The following is a 15,970-nucleotide window of genomic DNA, read 5'->3' as shown; positions in this document are numbered from 1 at the left end:
CAAAATGGATCAAAGACTAAATGTAATACCTAAAACTATAAAACTCTTGGGAGAAAATATTAGTGTATGAATTTGAGTCAGCACACAACAAAAATTAAACCAAAATGGATCAAAGACTAAATGTAATACCTAAAACTATAAAACTCTTAGAAGAAAATATTAGTGTAAATCTTTAAGAACTTGAATTAGGCAATGATTTTTTAAATATGACAGCACAGCACAGGTAACAACTGAAAAAAATTGATAAACTGGACTTCGAAATTAAAACTCTCATACTTCTAAGGACATCAATAAGAAAGTGAAAGACAATGCATTGATGAAAGAAACTCTGCAGATCATATATAAGGGACCTGAAGATGCAATGTATAAAGAACTTTAAACTTTATCAGTAAGAAAACAAATCATTCAACTGAAAAGCATCTGAATTGACATTTCTCTGAAGAACAAATATAAATGGCCAAGAAGCACATAAAGAAATGATTATTATTAGTCATTAGGGAAATATAAATCAAAATCACAGTGAGATACCATTTTATACTGACTAGGATGGTTATAATGAAAAGGGTAGATATAAAGTGTTGGCGAGAATGTGGAGAAACTGGAATCCTCATTCATAATACTGCTGGTAATATGTAAATTGGTATAGTCATTTTGGCAGTTCATCAAAAGCTTAAACAGAATTACTACATGACCCAGCAATTCTACTTCTAGGCAAATACCCAACAGAACTGAAAACATATATCCACACAAAAACTTGTATGTGAAAGTTCATAGCAACATTATTTATGTAGCCAAAAAGCCTAACAACCCAAAGTCCTTCAACTGGTGAATGGATAAATATATACTCAGCCATAAAAAGTAATGAAGTAATAATACATGATATCACATAAACCTTAAAATCATTATGCTAAATGAAAGAAGCCAGCCACAAAAGGCCACATATTACAGGATTCCATTTTCACGAAATGCCCAGAATAGATCAATCTATATAGACTAAAAAGTCGATTAGTGGTTGCTAGGGGCTGAGATGAATAGAAAATGTCAAGTGACTGCTAATGCATATGGAGTTTCTTTCTAGAGTCATGAAAATGTTCTGGAATTAGATTGTGGTGATGGATCCACAACTCTGTGAATATACAAAAAAAATGAATTATACATTTTAAAAGGGTAAGTTTTTTGATATGCAAATTATAGGTAAATCTGAAAAAAAGTGTTGAAGCAAAAGTAATAATGTATTGGAAATTTACTTATAGAAGTAAAACGTATGACAATATCACAAAAGTCAAGACACAAACTGTTGAAAGGTCCCCAAAATCACAGTTAAAGTGGAAAATATAAGTTAAAATAGGCTGTGATAAGTTAAAGATGTATACTATAATTCTCAAAGGTAGTGAAAATAGCCCAACAAAGAATTATAGTTAATGACCCAATAGAATCATAAAAAAATATGGACTTAATCCAAAAGAAGGCCATATATATTACATTGTTCAATATAAAATGCACAAACTATTTTATGAAAAACACTTGCAATTTTGATAAGATCTTGCAAATTCAACTACTATTTACGTCCCAGGGGGACATAAGTGGGTACAATGGAAATCCAAGTAACAAAGTAGGCCTTTTGGGTAAGTCACAGTTAAATCCCATAGACTACTAAACATAACAATCAGTAACAAACTAGATATTGGAAATGTCCTCAAGAACATAAACCAGCACAAGGAAAAACATTCTCTATAGTATTAAATAGTAAATACTTTGTGGACCAATAGCACTATGGTAGCAAAAATGGCTTTGTGGACCAATAGCACTATGGTAGCAACTCTACCATTAGAACAGAAAAGCACCAATAATATTAAAAGAATAAGCAAGACTATGTTGCAATAAAACTTTATTCACAAAATAGGCAGCAAAGAAACTGGGCCTATAGATCATAGATTGTCAAACCCTAACTTAACCTTAACAAAAAGTAAAGTAAAATCAACCTATCAGATAAGGACACGTAGCAAAGGAATGTATAGATACTAATACAAAGGCAAAGATGAAGGAGAAATCAATGACTGGGCTATAAAGAGTCTTTATAATATTTTTGAAGTGAAGGAAATAATAATAATGCAAGGGAATTTTAACAAAGTTTCTTTCTTATATATAGAGGTTTATCATCATCTAACAAATCCACAAGAACAAAAATTATAAAGCGCACTTAATAAAAGAAGAAACGGTGGTCAATTTGATTTACTAACTTGACAGAGATCACCATGTGGGTCTTTTGGGACACACTAAGGTAATAAATTTTTCTTAACTAAGGCTTAAGGCAAGCCTAGACATTTTAGAGCAAAACCTCTGAGTAATCTACATACTTTATATTCATATCATGTAAAGTATCCTAGGATCCTCTGTACCTTTTAAGATCGCTTGTAGATTATCTAAAGTTCTTTCAAAGACTCTTCTGCCCTTTTCTACCGGTAACTGGTCAGCATAGAAAAATCACTTATTGGTCTGCATTTATAAAGACTGGAGATCAGAGGAAAAAAAGGGAAATTACTGACCTGTTCATCTACTGAATCTCCTGCACCTTTTAAAGACTCCATGGAGATTGAAGCGGCATTAACCCTGGAAGTCGGAAGTTTAACATCAGCTTTTGGACTTAACTTGTGTCTTGATCTGGTATTTCCTTCTGCAGAAATTCCTAAGGATTTCCATCAAACAAAATATCAAAATTATACTTTATTCTCTTAAACTTACCCCCATGAAGCTCTTCTCTGATATACCTCTTTATGGGACCTGACGGGGAAAACTCCCACTTTATAAACCTCATTTTAAAACTCTTAGTAAATAATGAATCATGAAAAGATTATGTTCTGAATACATTTAAAATTCAATTGAAATATTTTTTAAAAATGATAATGAAAATTCATAAGTCACATTAAAACTGATAAATTACAACATATAATATATACCTTAATATAGGGGAGATTAAAAATCTGATTTCTCACATAATTAGGGTACCTTCAATGGCTCAGTTTTACTGTTGGTTTAGTAACAGTCAGTAAGGTTTAAAAGAGTCTATCACATAAACCTTATATCAAGAAGTTCTCACATTTTTCTTTGAATTTAGGATATTATTTGTAATATAAAAAATAGAATCTCTTGCTCTTTAATAGATAAATAAAATGTTCTACAAATTAATCAAAAGCTGACTTGCCCAACCAGCCCCTAAAATCCTAAAATAAGGCAGTATTTCAAACCTTAGTAACGTCTAACCACATATTAAAAAAAAAAAAAAAAAAATTAGTTTCCAATGGATTGTTCTGCATACAGTTATATCTACAAAGTGGTCCTACTGTTTTATTTTCTCGTAACACTTAAGAAGCAAAGGAAGCTTACCAAATTAATACAGAAAATCATACCTGGAACATATACTACTGATTGTTCTTCATCAGAAACTATGAAGAAGGACATGAAGGAAAATACTAGAAAAGATCATCCAAACGCTGCCTCTATTCTGTACTTTCCTAATTTCTTTTGATCTGGGAATTTATAACAAACTTCAAAAACAAAACTAGAAAGGAATGCAAGTGAAATAAATGAAACAAAATTAGTAATCTTTTAAAATTCATCTTGGGCGCCTGGGTGGCTCAGTGGGTTAAGCTGCTGCCTTCGGCTCAGGTCATGATCTCAGGGTCCTGGGATCGAGTCCCGCATCGGGCTCTCTTCTCTGCCTGCCTCTCTGTCTACTTGTGGTCTCTCTCTGTCAAATAAATAAATAAAATCTTAAAAAAAAATAAAATAAAATTCATCTTTACATAATCATAACTATGTTTTACAAAATTTTTGAAAGTCCTTGTTCCATAAAACTTTCATCCACGCCTATTCCCAAATTAGATACCCTGCCCTATAAATTCTGTTAAGTTCCTTTCATTTCCTCTCCTTTTGTAAACAGGGAGTTAAATGCTCCAGTTTGTTTAATATTGGAAAACTGGTGAGTTATTTTAGAGATGAATAAATAATTTCAAAATGAGCTTTAGCTTTGAAGAACAAACCCTCTTTGAGGGCAAGTCAATCAGGGAAATACAAAGATTTTATTCTTCTGCAGTGCATTCATGAAATATCCCAAGAAGCCCTACTATTTAAAAAGTGGAAGAAATATAATTTTTTTTTTTTAAAGAGGGAAGAGGGAGAGAGAGAGAATCTTAAGCAAGCTCCCTGCCCATCGTGGAGCCCAAAGTGTGGCTTGATCTCACAACCCTGAGGTTATGATCTGAGAGGAAATCAAGAGTAGGAGGCTTAACGGGCGGATCCACTCAAGCCCCCCAACAAGTGGAAGAAATATAAGACAAAAAGAGCTATTTTGAATTTCAATAGGAGAAATTTAGAAACGCTAAGATCATACCACTGTTATAGAAGAAGAACCATTATAAGAAAGTTTTCCTTTCAGAAAAAAAATTTTATTCAGAACTCTAAATCCAGATACATCCACAATTTGATAACATTCTATTACATTTCGAGGAAGTAAGTGTCTAAACAAATTTTTCCAAATGACTTAGAAAATTCCAATTTTCTGTTCTTTTATAAAACGCTTTCTTTTCCAAAATTTCTAGACAAATTTATTAAAAATTCCCTTCCAGGTAAAGGCTAGAGTAAAACAGATTTAATAACATGTTCCAAAAGTCAATATATTTCAGTTCAGGACCAACCGTAGCTATGGAATCTTTACAAAGAGTGCTGATTATAAACACCTAGAATCCATCTAAGAATTTAGGAATAAAAAAATGGTGCTACTGTCTGAGTCACCAGGTGATTTCTAATAGCCCTCTGCAGCAGTACACCTACTATCACAGATTCAGGATTTTGGCTGTTAAGTAGTACTCCTAAACTTTAAATACACTCAGACATCAGGCATGGAGTTTAGAAAGCTTTAAGAGGCACATAAGACAAGTAAGCAAACAAACAAAAATTAGACCCCACTAGTCCAAGGACACTGATAGCAGGTAACACTGGAGGAGAGAGAATTTATAAATTCACTGGCACGCAATCTAAAAAAAAAAAAACATACAAAATGAAATTGTGCAGGCTCTTTAACAGCAAACATCAAGCCATTTTTTATATCCCTGGGACCAGCAAACATAGTAGGTGCTCAATAAATATTTAAATATTTACTGTTGGAGATATAGACATGGGAAAAGTTACCCAAGGGGGAAAAAATTCAAGATGATTCGGGACAATCTCCATTTGGCAGCATCCTCGATTAGAGGATACAGCAGTGATGAACTCGCAGAATAGTCTCCAAAGTTGACTTATGGAAAGACTAACATAACTGAATCCTGGGAAACATAGTACACTTGCCTAGAATAGTCAAAAAGAAGACTGCTCACAGCTGGAACAGAGCAGCCACTGAGAACCCAACTTAGCTGCACCTAGATTTGGAAGCTCATCAGGTATTTTATTTTTTAAAAGATTTATTTTTTATTTGAGAGAGAGAGGGAGAAGGGGAGCAGGGATGAGGCACAGGGGTAAAGGGAGAGACAGTCCAAGCTGACTCTGCACAGCCATATGTGGGACTCCATCTCAGGACCCTGAGAAAACAACCTGAGCTGAAACCAAGAGTCAGATGCTTAACCGACTGCACCACCCAGGTGCCCCAAGAAACTCATCAAGTATTTTATACTTTCTGATACTACTTTGCCACTTATCTAAGAGAAACAAACTGTAGAGATCTTTCATAAGCTTTAGTTGCAGATGACATAATATCACATATAGAAAATGCTAAAGACTTTACCAAAAAACCATTGGAATAAATGAATTCAGCCAAGCTGCAGATACAAAATCAATATACAAAAATCTGTTGTGTTTCTATACATGAATAACAGAAAGTGAAATTAAGAAAACAATCCCGGGGCGCCTGGGTGGCTCAGTGGGTTAAAGCCTCTGCCTTCGACTCAGGTCAGGATCCCAGGGTCCTGGGATGGACCCCACATCAGACTCTCTGCTCAGCAGGGAGCCTGCTTCCTCCTCTCTCTCTCTGCCTGCCTCTCTGCCTACTTGTGATCTCTGTCTGTCAAATAAAATAAATAAAATCTTAAAAAAAAAGAAAACAATCCCATTTACAATTGCATCAAAAAAGAATACCTAGAAATAAATTTAACCAAGAAGGTGAAAGACCTATACATTGAAAACTTTAAGACATTGATGAAAGAAACTGAAGACACAAATAGAAAGATATTCTGTGCTTATAAACTGGAATAATTAATATTGTTAAAATGTCTATACTGCCCAAAGCAATCTACAGATTCAGTGCAACCTCTATCAAAAGTCCAATGCAATTTTTCACAGAAATAGAACAGTGCTAAAATTTGTACAGAACCACAAAAGAACCCAAATAGCCAAGACAATCTTAAGAATAAGGTAAAGCATCACACTTCCTAATTTCTAACCATATGGTACTGGCATAAAAGAAGACACAAAGATCCCCATGATGGCTACCCTTTTCCTGCTTTTTCTTCATATCACCAATAATCACTGGACACACAACACATTTTACTTATTCACAGCCTCAACTCATCTCACTAAAATGTAAGCACCAGGTGGGTGAGGATTTTCCACTGGTTTTGTTCAATGTTTATTATCGACTAACGTCAAAAAATAACAGGCTCATAGTCGACCATCTTTGAAAGAATGAAAGTGATATTTAATTTTATGAGGTACTGTCCAGCAACTCTTTGGTGTTGTCTCTCTTTATCTTGCTGGGGTTCACAACCCATCACCCCAAGATGTGCCACTTTGGAATGTGGATTGTTTTGAGTTTTGAAAACAATCAAGGCCCAAAAGACTCATGAAGTAACTCTGACCTCCCCACGAATTGCCTACAAGAATTTGGATAGAGGGCCTGCTCCCAAGAAGGGAAATATATAACTAACTATAGTATAATAGAAACAAGAGGTGGTAGGGAGGAATTTAGCAAAGTATATTTGTTAAAATTTGTCTCTATGTCCCATTGTTTCCATATGGCCCAGAAAACATTTGTTTACCAAACATTTATTCCTTTTAATCTTCCTATGAATTGGCTTTCCTTTCCTTGAAAGTCCCAGACCCCTACTCCCGACTCCTTTGTTCGGAATGACAAGCATAACTCATTTTGCTTCTCTTTGGAATCTCTCACATATATGTGGATTTGCCATATGTACCTAATTAAGTTTGATTTTTCTCCTCTTAATCTGTCCCATGTCATTTTAATTCTTAGACCAGTGAGAAGTTCCTTGAAGGGTAGAGGAACATTTCAAAATACAAGGGCAAAACTCATGAGCTACATTCATGCTAAGAATCTTTTCAAATATAAAAATACTAAATAAATGACCTTAACAAAAGTTTAAAAAAATAAGCCTAAAAATATTGAAATTGCCTCCATCCAACCCATCCTTTCTAATCATTTGTAATTTATATTCATCTCACTATCTGAAAAACCCAAATATTTACTTTCTTCAAATACAAAGTTTAAAAAATATACAAACATATTTTATGGGACAGTCAGAGACATAATATATACCAAATGTATATATTGGACCTCTCATTGGGTTCTTGGTGCCCCCTCAGTTCTACTTTGGTATTTTTGGAAGTTCTTTACTAAGACAAGTACAAGCAAATTATAAAGCATCCTTGATGCTGGTACCAATCTCCAAATCCCCAGAATTAAAGCAGTAATTAGAAATCCAAGGTAGAAGCAATAGAGAGGAAGAATCATATCTACTCCAGATCATGAAGAGCTGAAGAAAATAAAAAACTTAGAACTGCACACTCTAACCTTCTGAGTTTCAATCACATACCAGCAACACATGTATATGTAATCATTACTGACCTAAGTAACCTTCCTGGCTAGTATACTATTTTAACATCAACATAAAGATTCTATTTTTAATTGAATATTCAATGGCATGGATTATAGCTACTATGATGTTTTGACCAAATCCCTTATAATTCATATTTGTTAATATCAATTTAAAAATACTGTTAATGTTAATAAGCTGGGGTGTATTTACCCAATCAACTACAGATACTGCAGAAACACTAATTTCTTTTCATATTACCAGGAGCTACAATGAAGTAAGAAAGCAGTTTATGGCTGAAGGGGCATATTTTACTTGAAGATTTAACCATAAAATGACAAAATGGCATACTCATTTGTTTACATATAAGGTATAAAAATACACCTTGTGCAAAAAAGCACTGCTGAATCATACTGTGCAGGCAATGCATAACTCATTAAGACAACAGTAAAAAAAGATGTTTAGTCACAGATGATCTGTCCTCACATGACAGAAACACCTAGGACTGGGAAATAACTCAATCACATTTCTCTAATTGCTTAGGCAAAGCACTGAAAATCTGTCTTTCAATAGCGTGAAAGGAATACCTGATTCTACGCACATACTTTCTGGTCTTTTACTATTGAAAGTTCTATATAAAGGCTACGGGGTGGTCTAGGAAGTCATCCGTGTAACAGAAAAAGAGATCCAGATCCAGAGACACATGATTAAACCCAATGATTCATAACTATCCTTATGCTTTTTTAGAAAAGATTCAATAGCAAATTTACATTTGACCTTGCTTTTGTGTCCTACGGACATTTCAAATGAAAATACCTGAGGCTGGATGATAATTGGTCATTATGTGGAATAGGTGGGGGAAATAGGTAATACTAGTAACCTTGCAATTTATTTCAAATCGGAATTTCTATCAATGTAATCACCACCATTTCCCCCATATAATTTCAACTCCTCACTTTCAATGGGAAGATGAGTATTTCACATTAATTTTCAAAGTAAGGGAGAATGTAAGAGAAAAGACAGGATGTAGGCCTTCTATGCGAAATGAGAAATAACATGACCATATGAATAAGTGAGCATAAAGGGCTGCTTCGACCAAGTGCACAGGTTCAGTTTATTTACCTATTAACTTAATCCATGCCACAGTAATACACTGCCCACCTCCCCATTTATACCTATCAGAACAATTCCACTGGTCACAGATAAAGTTAAGGACTAATAACCAAACCAATAGGTGGTTATGAAAATGATTACACTACAAAAGCACTTTATAAGCTGATAACCTTCAAATATTTCCTCTATCACAAAATTCTATGATTGGAAGCACAGGATTTCATGAGAAGACTCATCCCAATTTCCTTATTTCCTAATTCAGCCCAATTCCCAATGCACATACTCTCTTTGCGTCCTTCCTGATATATAAGGAAAAAGATATTTAATGTGCACAGTGCACTAGTGTTTTCATCCACAGTCTATGTGCATGATTTTTACTTGACCATCACCCACCTATCAGAGACAAATGGTAATTATGTTTAGAAAGTGCCTAATACTAAACATTGAGCAGCAAGGAATGCAAAAATATCCCTCCCTCCACATGACACTGTAATCCTAGTACTGCAACTCAAAAAGGAAAACTGAGAATACAATTTTGTAAGTTTCACTGGGAGCTAAGTAGCGTGTGCAGAGAATGATTCTGCCAAAGTTAAGAGCAATGCCTCAAATATGCTATCATCAATCCTAGCAAACAGACAAGACTTGCTCTGCACGCACGCAGTACACGGACTGCCCTCCTTCACGTAACACTCCTCTAACGAAAGTGATGTAACTTACCAGGAAAAGAGCAGGCTGGGACAACCTGAACCAGAGAACGAACCAGTTCTGTCACACATCTCAACACAGTTACTGAACTGGGAACACCACCACAAGCATAAAAAGCTCCACAGCTTCTCCACCCCCCAATACAATCCCAGAACTTCAATTCTGCCAGTGGTGACCCACAGTCCACCTGTAAATCAACACTACTTCCAGCAGCAAGGATTTGCAACGCTTTTTATTCCGTAACCAGCATCACCGGACTACGGTCAGCCCCACACCTCTCCGAAAATCCCAGCATGAAAGTAAATCATCACAGACAGGCCTTCGAAGTCCGAAAAGGTCCTGACTCGCTCCTAACCACGCAAACCAAGGACAGTCCTAAATCGAGACAAAAAGGCTCCCTGTCCAGTCAACACCCTACCCTCCTCAGAGACTCAGCCTGCCTGAGGTCACCACGGTCAGAGGGACCCTCCCAGCCCCCCGCAGGGTCACGATTCTAGGCCATCTTTCCAAATCTCACCGCCAAGGAGGGCCGGGAAACATCAGTGCTGAGTCCCCAAACCTAGTGCTCCAGCCGGGAGACAGAATCAGGCTCTCTGCTACCTAACACCCCAGCCAGGGAAAAGCCCGGCACCTACACGGCGGCCGGAAAGGACGGCCCCGCCCCCGGGGACAGCATCGAGCTTCGCCCCCCCACTCAGAGTCTCACGCGACCGCCCGCCGCTCGCCGCACGGGGGAGGGCGCCGGCGCCCCCTGCCAGGCGGGCAAAGGATACAGTCCCGACTCCAGAACGCCGTCGCTCCCCGGCGGGAGGGGCCCGCCACGTCCGCCATCTTGAAACAACCGCCACTCCGGGCGTCGCGCCGGGGCCGCTCTGCCCCGGCCTTCAGGCCCAGTCCCCATTGGCCGCACCGCGTAGAGGCCCGCCCCCGCTTGCGCGGTCTGCCGGGGCGGGGCGGTAGGGTCCCAGTGGACGAGTCGCTGTGTCTCGGTGGCGTAGTGTGGAGCGACCGCCCGGGCAGAGGGAACAAGTGTGCCGCGGAACTACTACTCCCAGAGCAGCCCGGGCCTCCCATCTCCGCCCCGCAGCGCTCTCAGGCACCAAGCACTACAATTCCCGGCATGCCGTGAACTCGATGGCCGAGCCTCTGGGGCGGCGTCCAGCCCTCCCGCCCGCCCCGCTCTCTCGCCCGGTCCCCGTCGCTGCGCCCGCCGCGCGCGGAGCGGGGACGCGAGCCATGGAGGAGACACCGCCCCCGGGCTGCAGCAAGCCGCACCTGGAGAAGCTGACCCTGGGGATCACCCGCATATTAGGTGAGCGGGGCGGGGAGCCGTGGAAAGAGACGGCGGAATGAGGGGATGTACACTAGACGCACGGAGGGGCGACGCGGATGCTGTGTGCCAGTGGGCTTTGCTGCGGTGACTTCCGATGTTAAGGAGGAGAGGGCAGTCGGGTGCGTGACTAGGCCATAGGAGCGTTTGCGGGGAGTGCTCGGGCGCGGAGCTGGGAAGCCCAGAGGTCCCCGCCGCCCCCCACCAACCCAGTCCCACCCCAGGTCCCAAAAAGGACAAGCAAAGGTGCGCAAACGGGAGAGAGCAGGCACCTGACAGTGGGGACGTTAGGTTTCCCGAGAGGCATTCTTGGCCAGTGGAGTATCCTTGAAACGCAAACCTTCCTCTGGTAGCAGAGGGCGGGGGAACGCTGCACGCAGCCTCCCAGGGCAACAATTCCAACGCGCCTCCGGGGTACCGCACCCCAAGTGGCTGGAAGGAGTTGAGGCTTGAGCCACTGAGTGGGTTAGTTTTTCCTTTACCCAACCATTAGTTAGCACCCGCTGCTGTGTCACACTCGGGGGCTACAGAGATGGGGGTGGGGAACCGAAACACAGTTCTGTGAAAAAATCCACAGCCTAGGTTCCCCCCCAGAGGTGTGAAAGGCGACCAGTAGTCCTCTATTATGGCTCTGAAATAGCACACAGGAGGAAGTGATGGACCTTCTTTGGGAGTCAGGGAGTTACCGTATATGTCCTACGGGAGAGGATGCTAGATTTTGAAAGACAAATTGAAGTTAACCAGCTAACCAGGGAGAAAAAAGTAGCCTAAGTAGGCTGGGTGGCATGCTTTGATGCCTTCCTGTCACATTTATAATAAAATCCAAATTCTGTACTGCGATCCTTAAGTTCGTTATGATCTGCCCTCATCTGTCTTTCTGACCTATTTTTACCTTTTTTTTTTTTTTTTTCTTTTTTGGTCCACAGTGGCCTCCTTGTACCATAAACTCAAAAAGCTTGTGCCTGCTTCAAAGCCTTTACTAGGCTAGGGGAAAAAAATCAGGAGTTCTCTTTCCCTTACTTCCTTCAAATCTCTGATTAAATATCATTACCTCAGAGAAGCCTTAGACGATATTTCTAATAACACCTTTCTTTCTTTCTTTATTATTTATTTATTATCCCTATTATCCCTAAATATTCTTTATTTATATATTATTTATTTATTATCCCTAGCCTTTATATTTTTTTCGAACCTTATGGCTTTATCACTCCTTGGAATTACTTATTTGGTTGCTTTTTTAAATTTGCCCATCTCTTCTGTAATAGAAGTCAATGAGTTTAGGAACTTTGTCTTGTTCTCCCTTGGTATTCCCCAGTGTTATAATAAATGCTGCTGTAAATGAGGACGAAACACCATTATATGTTTGGGAGAAATGATGAGCTTTAGAAATGAAGTTACTGAGTTGGGCAAGGAGAGATCTAATCATCCAGATCAACCATATCCTACCTCCTCATTAAAAAATATATTTCTTTTGATTAATGTGTAATCTACTTAAGACTGGCCAACCAAATTTCCCTTAAGCTGTCAAATCAATTTAAAAACCTAAATAAATAACTATAAACATTTCAAATTTCCTTTAAACATTTAATATATTCTAATATTAAGCATTTCAGATGTCTGGCAAACTGGTAACACAAGGCAAAACCTACCCGAGGAATTAAACAACTCTGGTAATTAAGTTTATAGTGAAGCTGGCCTCCTGTAAACATTCTAATATTACTTATAAATTTAATCAAAACCTCATAATTTCAAGTTAATAATCATAAGTCAAAAATCAGTTATATATTTTTTTCACATTTGATTTTTGTTTTGAAAATATACATAGAGGATTTTTAAAAACAAGGTGGCTGAAGTCAGTGGTGGGTGTGTGGTAAGCAAACTACTATATCAAAAATCTCCTCTCTAAATGATGCGTGAAATAACTCCATAACTATGACAATTCTATCGAAAACCAAGCCCAACACTACTTAAAATACAGAGAATGCCAGAAGTGCAAAATAACTATGAGTAAAAAGAGAAAAAACTACACATCCCAGCATTGTGCCTGCTCCACTCCTTCACTGCTAGAAGGCTCTGTGGCAAGCAAAGGCAGAGCCAGAAATGATGCCAGCAAAGAGGCTAGTTGAAGCAACAGAAAGCTTAAAACCCCTCCAGTCTGAAAGTACAACAGTACCGAACACTGGGTAGATCAGAGCAGGGCTGCAGGAAAGTGACTTCAAAGTAGGTACTGTTTAAAGGGTTGGCCATGCAATTTAAAGGGACATACATTCCAGAGGAGAAAATGTGCAAAAAAGAAGGAAGAGTCCTTTGACATTGATGATAAAAGGGCAAAGAAAAAGGAAAGCTCACATTTCTCTCCCCTACACAAAAAACCTGCTAAAATATCTGGACTTTGCCTCAACTGACTGGAAAGGGTGTCATTAAAGTAGAGATCTTATTAAACACCACGATTTCACAAGATGAACAAGAGCAAAGTAGAACCTATAGAGAACTCATGCTAAAATCAGAAAATGAAATGCTGAACAATCAACTGAGGAAAAAATTTTTTATGTTAATGAAGTGTTTTCCTCTCAGTGGAACAAGGAGTAAGGAAATGTTACATTTTGGTAACAGATGATTAAATATAGTGTGTAAGATCTACCTGAGATGCAACAAGATCAATTTCAGTTAACCTTTGAACAACACAAGTTTGAACTGTGGGTTCATTTAGACATGGATTTTTTTATAGTACAGTGGTATAAATGTATTTTCTCTTATGATTTTCTTAACATTTTCTTTTTTCTAGTTTATTGTAAGAACACAGTATATAATAAATACAACATACAAAATATGTGTTAATCAACTGTTTATGTTATCAGTAAGGTTTCCCAGTAGGTTTTTGGAGAGTCAAAAGTTATACATGGATTTTCAACTTCATTTTCAACCCCTGCATTATTCAAGGTTCAACTGTATAATATCTGTCTCCATCTTAGACTTCTCTCCTTTTTAAAAATAAAATTCTTTTTTTTTAAGTCAATTTTTCATCATGGTGAGTGTATTCTTTGATCCTTATCCTCTATTTCCCCCATTAACCCACCTACCTCCCCATCAGTTCTCTGTAGTTAAGAGTCTGTTTCTAGGTTTGTCCTTTTTTCTTTCCTTCACTCTTTTGTTCTTAAATTCCATATATGAGTGAGATCATATGGTATTTGTCTTTCTTTGACTGATTTCACTTATCATGATACTCTCCAGCCCTGTCCATGTTGTTGAAAATGGCCACATTTCATTTTTAAGGGTTGAATAATATTCCATTGTGTTTGTATACCACAACTTTATCCATTCATCAGTCAGTGGATGCTTGGGCTGCTTCCATAGTTTAACTGTTGTAAATAATGCTGCAGTAAACATAGGAGTGCATGTATCCATTTGAATTAGTGTTTTTGAATTCTTTGGGTAAATACCCAGTAGTGTGATTACTGGGTTGTGGGGTAGTTCTATTTTTAATTTTTTGAGGAACCTCTGTAATGTTTTCCATAGTGTCTGCACTGGTTTGCATTCCTACCAACAGAGCAAGAGAGTTCCTTTTTCTTCATGTCTTCACCGACACTTGTTTTTTCTTGTGTTTTTTTATTTTAGCCATTGTGACAGGACTGAATTGATATCTCATTGTAATTTTGATTTGTGTTTCCCTGATGATAAGTGATGATGAGCATCTTTTCATGTGTCTGTTAGCTATCTGTATGTCTTCTTTGGAGAAATGTCTCTTCATGTCTTCTGCCCATTTTATAATTGGATTATTTGGGTTTTGGAGTATAAAGTTTTATAAGGCATCTGCCTTTGACTCAGGTCATGATCCCAGAGTCCTGGGATCCAGTCCTACATTGGGATCCTTGCTCAGCAGGGAACCTGGTTTTCCCTCTGCCTGCCACTCCCCTTGCTTGTGTGCACACACTCTCTCTCTCTGACAAATAAATAAATAAAATCTCTAAAACTTAAATGTGGGAATTCAGGTGTGGGAAGGAAAAGCACAGTGAGTCAAGCCATCAGTTCTCTGGGTTACCAAGGGCTTTTAAAAGTGGGAACTTCATGGGGTGCCTGGGTGGCTTAGTTGTTAAGCGTCTATCTTCAGCTCAGGTCATGATCCAGGACCCTGGGATCAAGCCCCGCATCAGGCTCCCTGCTCTGCGGAAAGCCTGCTTCTCCCTCTCCCTCTTCCCCTGCTTGTTTTCCCTCTCTCGCTGTCTCTCTGTGTCAGATGAATGAATGAATGAATGAATGAATGAATGGAAGGAAGGAAGAAAAGAAAAGAAAAAAGAAAAAAGAAACGAGGAAGAAACTTCACCGGGTGGGGTGTCCTGGTTCCTAGTTGTTGAGCTAGTAGTTGTGTCATACAGCTGGCAATTTATTTAAGATGGATGTATTTGAAATGGAAGGGTTGGCAATCAAAAGTTTCATGTCAGGTACTTATATTAAGTGTGTGTCCTCCAGCAACCCTAGACACTAGACTACCCTGTGGGTGTAGTCAGATGACATCATTATGCAACCAGCTGGGTTGTTAACAAAGAATTCTGTATTATTCTGTCCTACAAAAGTTGGAATAGTAGGCTGCTGAGACTGATTGAAGCTAGGCTCTGCATTTCCATAGGGTAATTGCTAAGGGGCTTTGCTGAGAGGCACACAGAGACTATTGCACATAAACTCTTAACTAGACCCATACTTGGAGTAAGCCTCACCCCTTGGCATGGCCTAGTCTCTCAGCCTCAATGTCCTTGCTATAAAATGTGAGTAATAACATTTCCTATTCACTGTCTTAGCTTTGGTGGAGCGTTGCCAAACGTCACCACCTCTGAAGGGATGGACAGCATCTTCCATCCTAATTAGTCAAGGGCATAGCAAGGGCTTAGCCCAGGTCTAACGGCTTGAAGCACATGGTATTTTTCCACCATAGTACCATGGTTCCCAATATCTTTAAAAGGACATTGAACAGAAGGCAGAAAAAAAAATTACGTATATGGTACTTTTTGCT

General features: G+C 38.7%; 2 protein-coding genes across 9 annotated transcripts in view; one reads left to right on the top strand and one right to left on the bottom strand.

Moving 5' to 3' along the window:
* The window catches only part of LOC111142579 (KIAA1328 ortholog), a 325,804-nt gene extending 315,338 nt beyond the window's left edge, over nucleotides 1-10,466 (bottom strand). For 3 of the 4 annotated variants that reach the window (XM_022495863.1, XM_022495865.1, XM_022495866.1), the window contains exons 1-3: nucleotides 10,409-10,466; nucleotides 3,408-3,443; nucleotides 2,547-2,686 (exon numbers count right to left, since the gene is read on the bottom strand). In XM_022495863.1, coding sequence (XP_022351571.1) covers nucleotides 2,547-2,686; nucleotides 3,408-3,443; nucleotides 10,409-10,466 — 234 coding nt within the window. Of the gene's footprint in view, nucleotides 1-2,546; nucleotides 2,687-3,407; nucleotides 3,444-10,152; nucleotides 10,203-10,408 lie in introns of those variants that run through there. The other variant, XM_022495867.1, reaches the window with a different exon arrangement.
* Nucleotides 10,467-10,807: 341 nt separating this feature from the next.
* The window catches only part of LOC111142619 (tubulin polyglutamylase complex subunit 2), a 71,492-nt gene continuing 66,329 nt past the window's right edge, over nucleotides 10,808-15,970 (top strand). For 4 of the 5 annotated variants that reach the window (XM_022495930.1, XM_022495929.1, XM_022495928.1 and 1 more), the window contains exon 1: nucleotides 10,819-10,947. In XM_022495930.1, coding sequence (XP_022351638.1) covers nucleotides 10,872-10,947 — 76 coding nt within the window. In that variant the 5' untranslated portion in view covers nucleotides 10,819-10,871. Of the gene's footprint in view, nucleotides 10,948-15,970 lie in introns of all 5 variants that reach the window. The other variant, XM_022495926.1, reaches the window with a different exon arrangement.

Source organism: Enhydra lutris, unplaced genomic scaffold, assembly GCF_002288905.1.
Source record: "Enhydra lutris kenyoni isolate GAN:26980312 unplaced genomic scaffold, ASM228890v2 scaffoldscaffold8, whole genome shotgun sequence".
Taxonomy (NCBI): Eukaryota; Metazoa; Chordata; class Mammalia; order Carnivora; family Mustelidae; genus Enhydra; species Enhydra lutris.
This window is presented reverse-complemented; position numbering and strand designations above follow the sequence as displayed.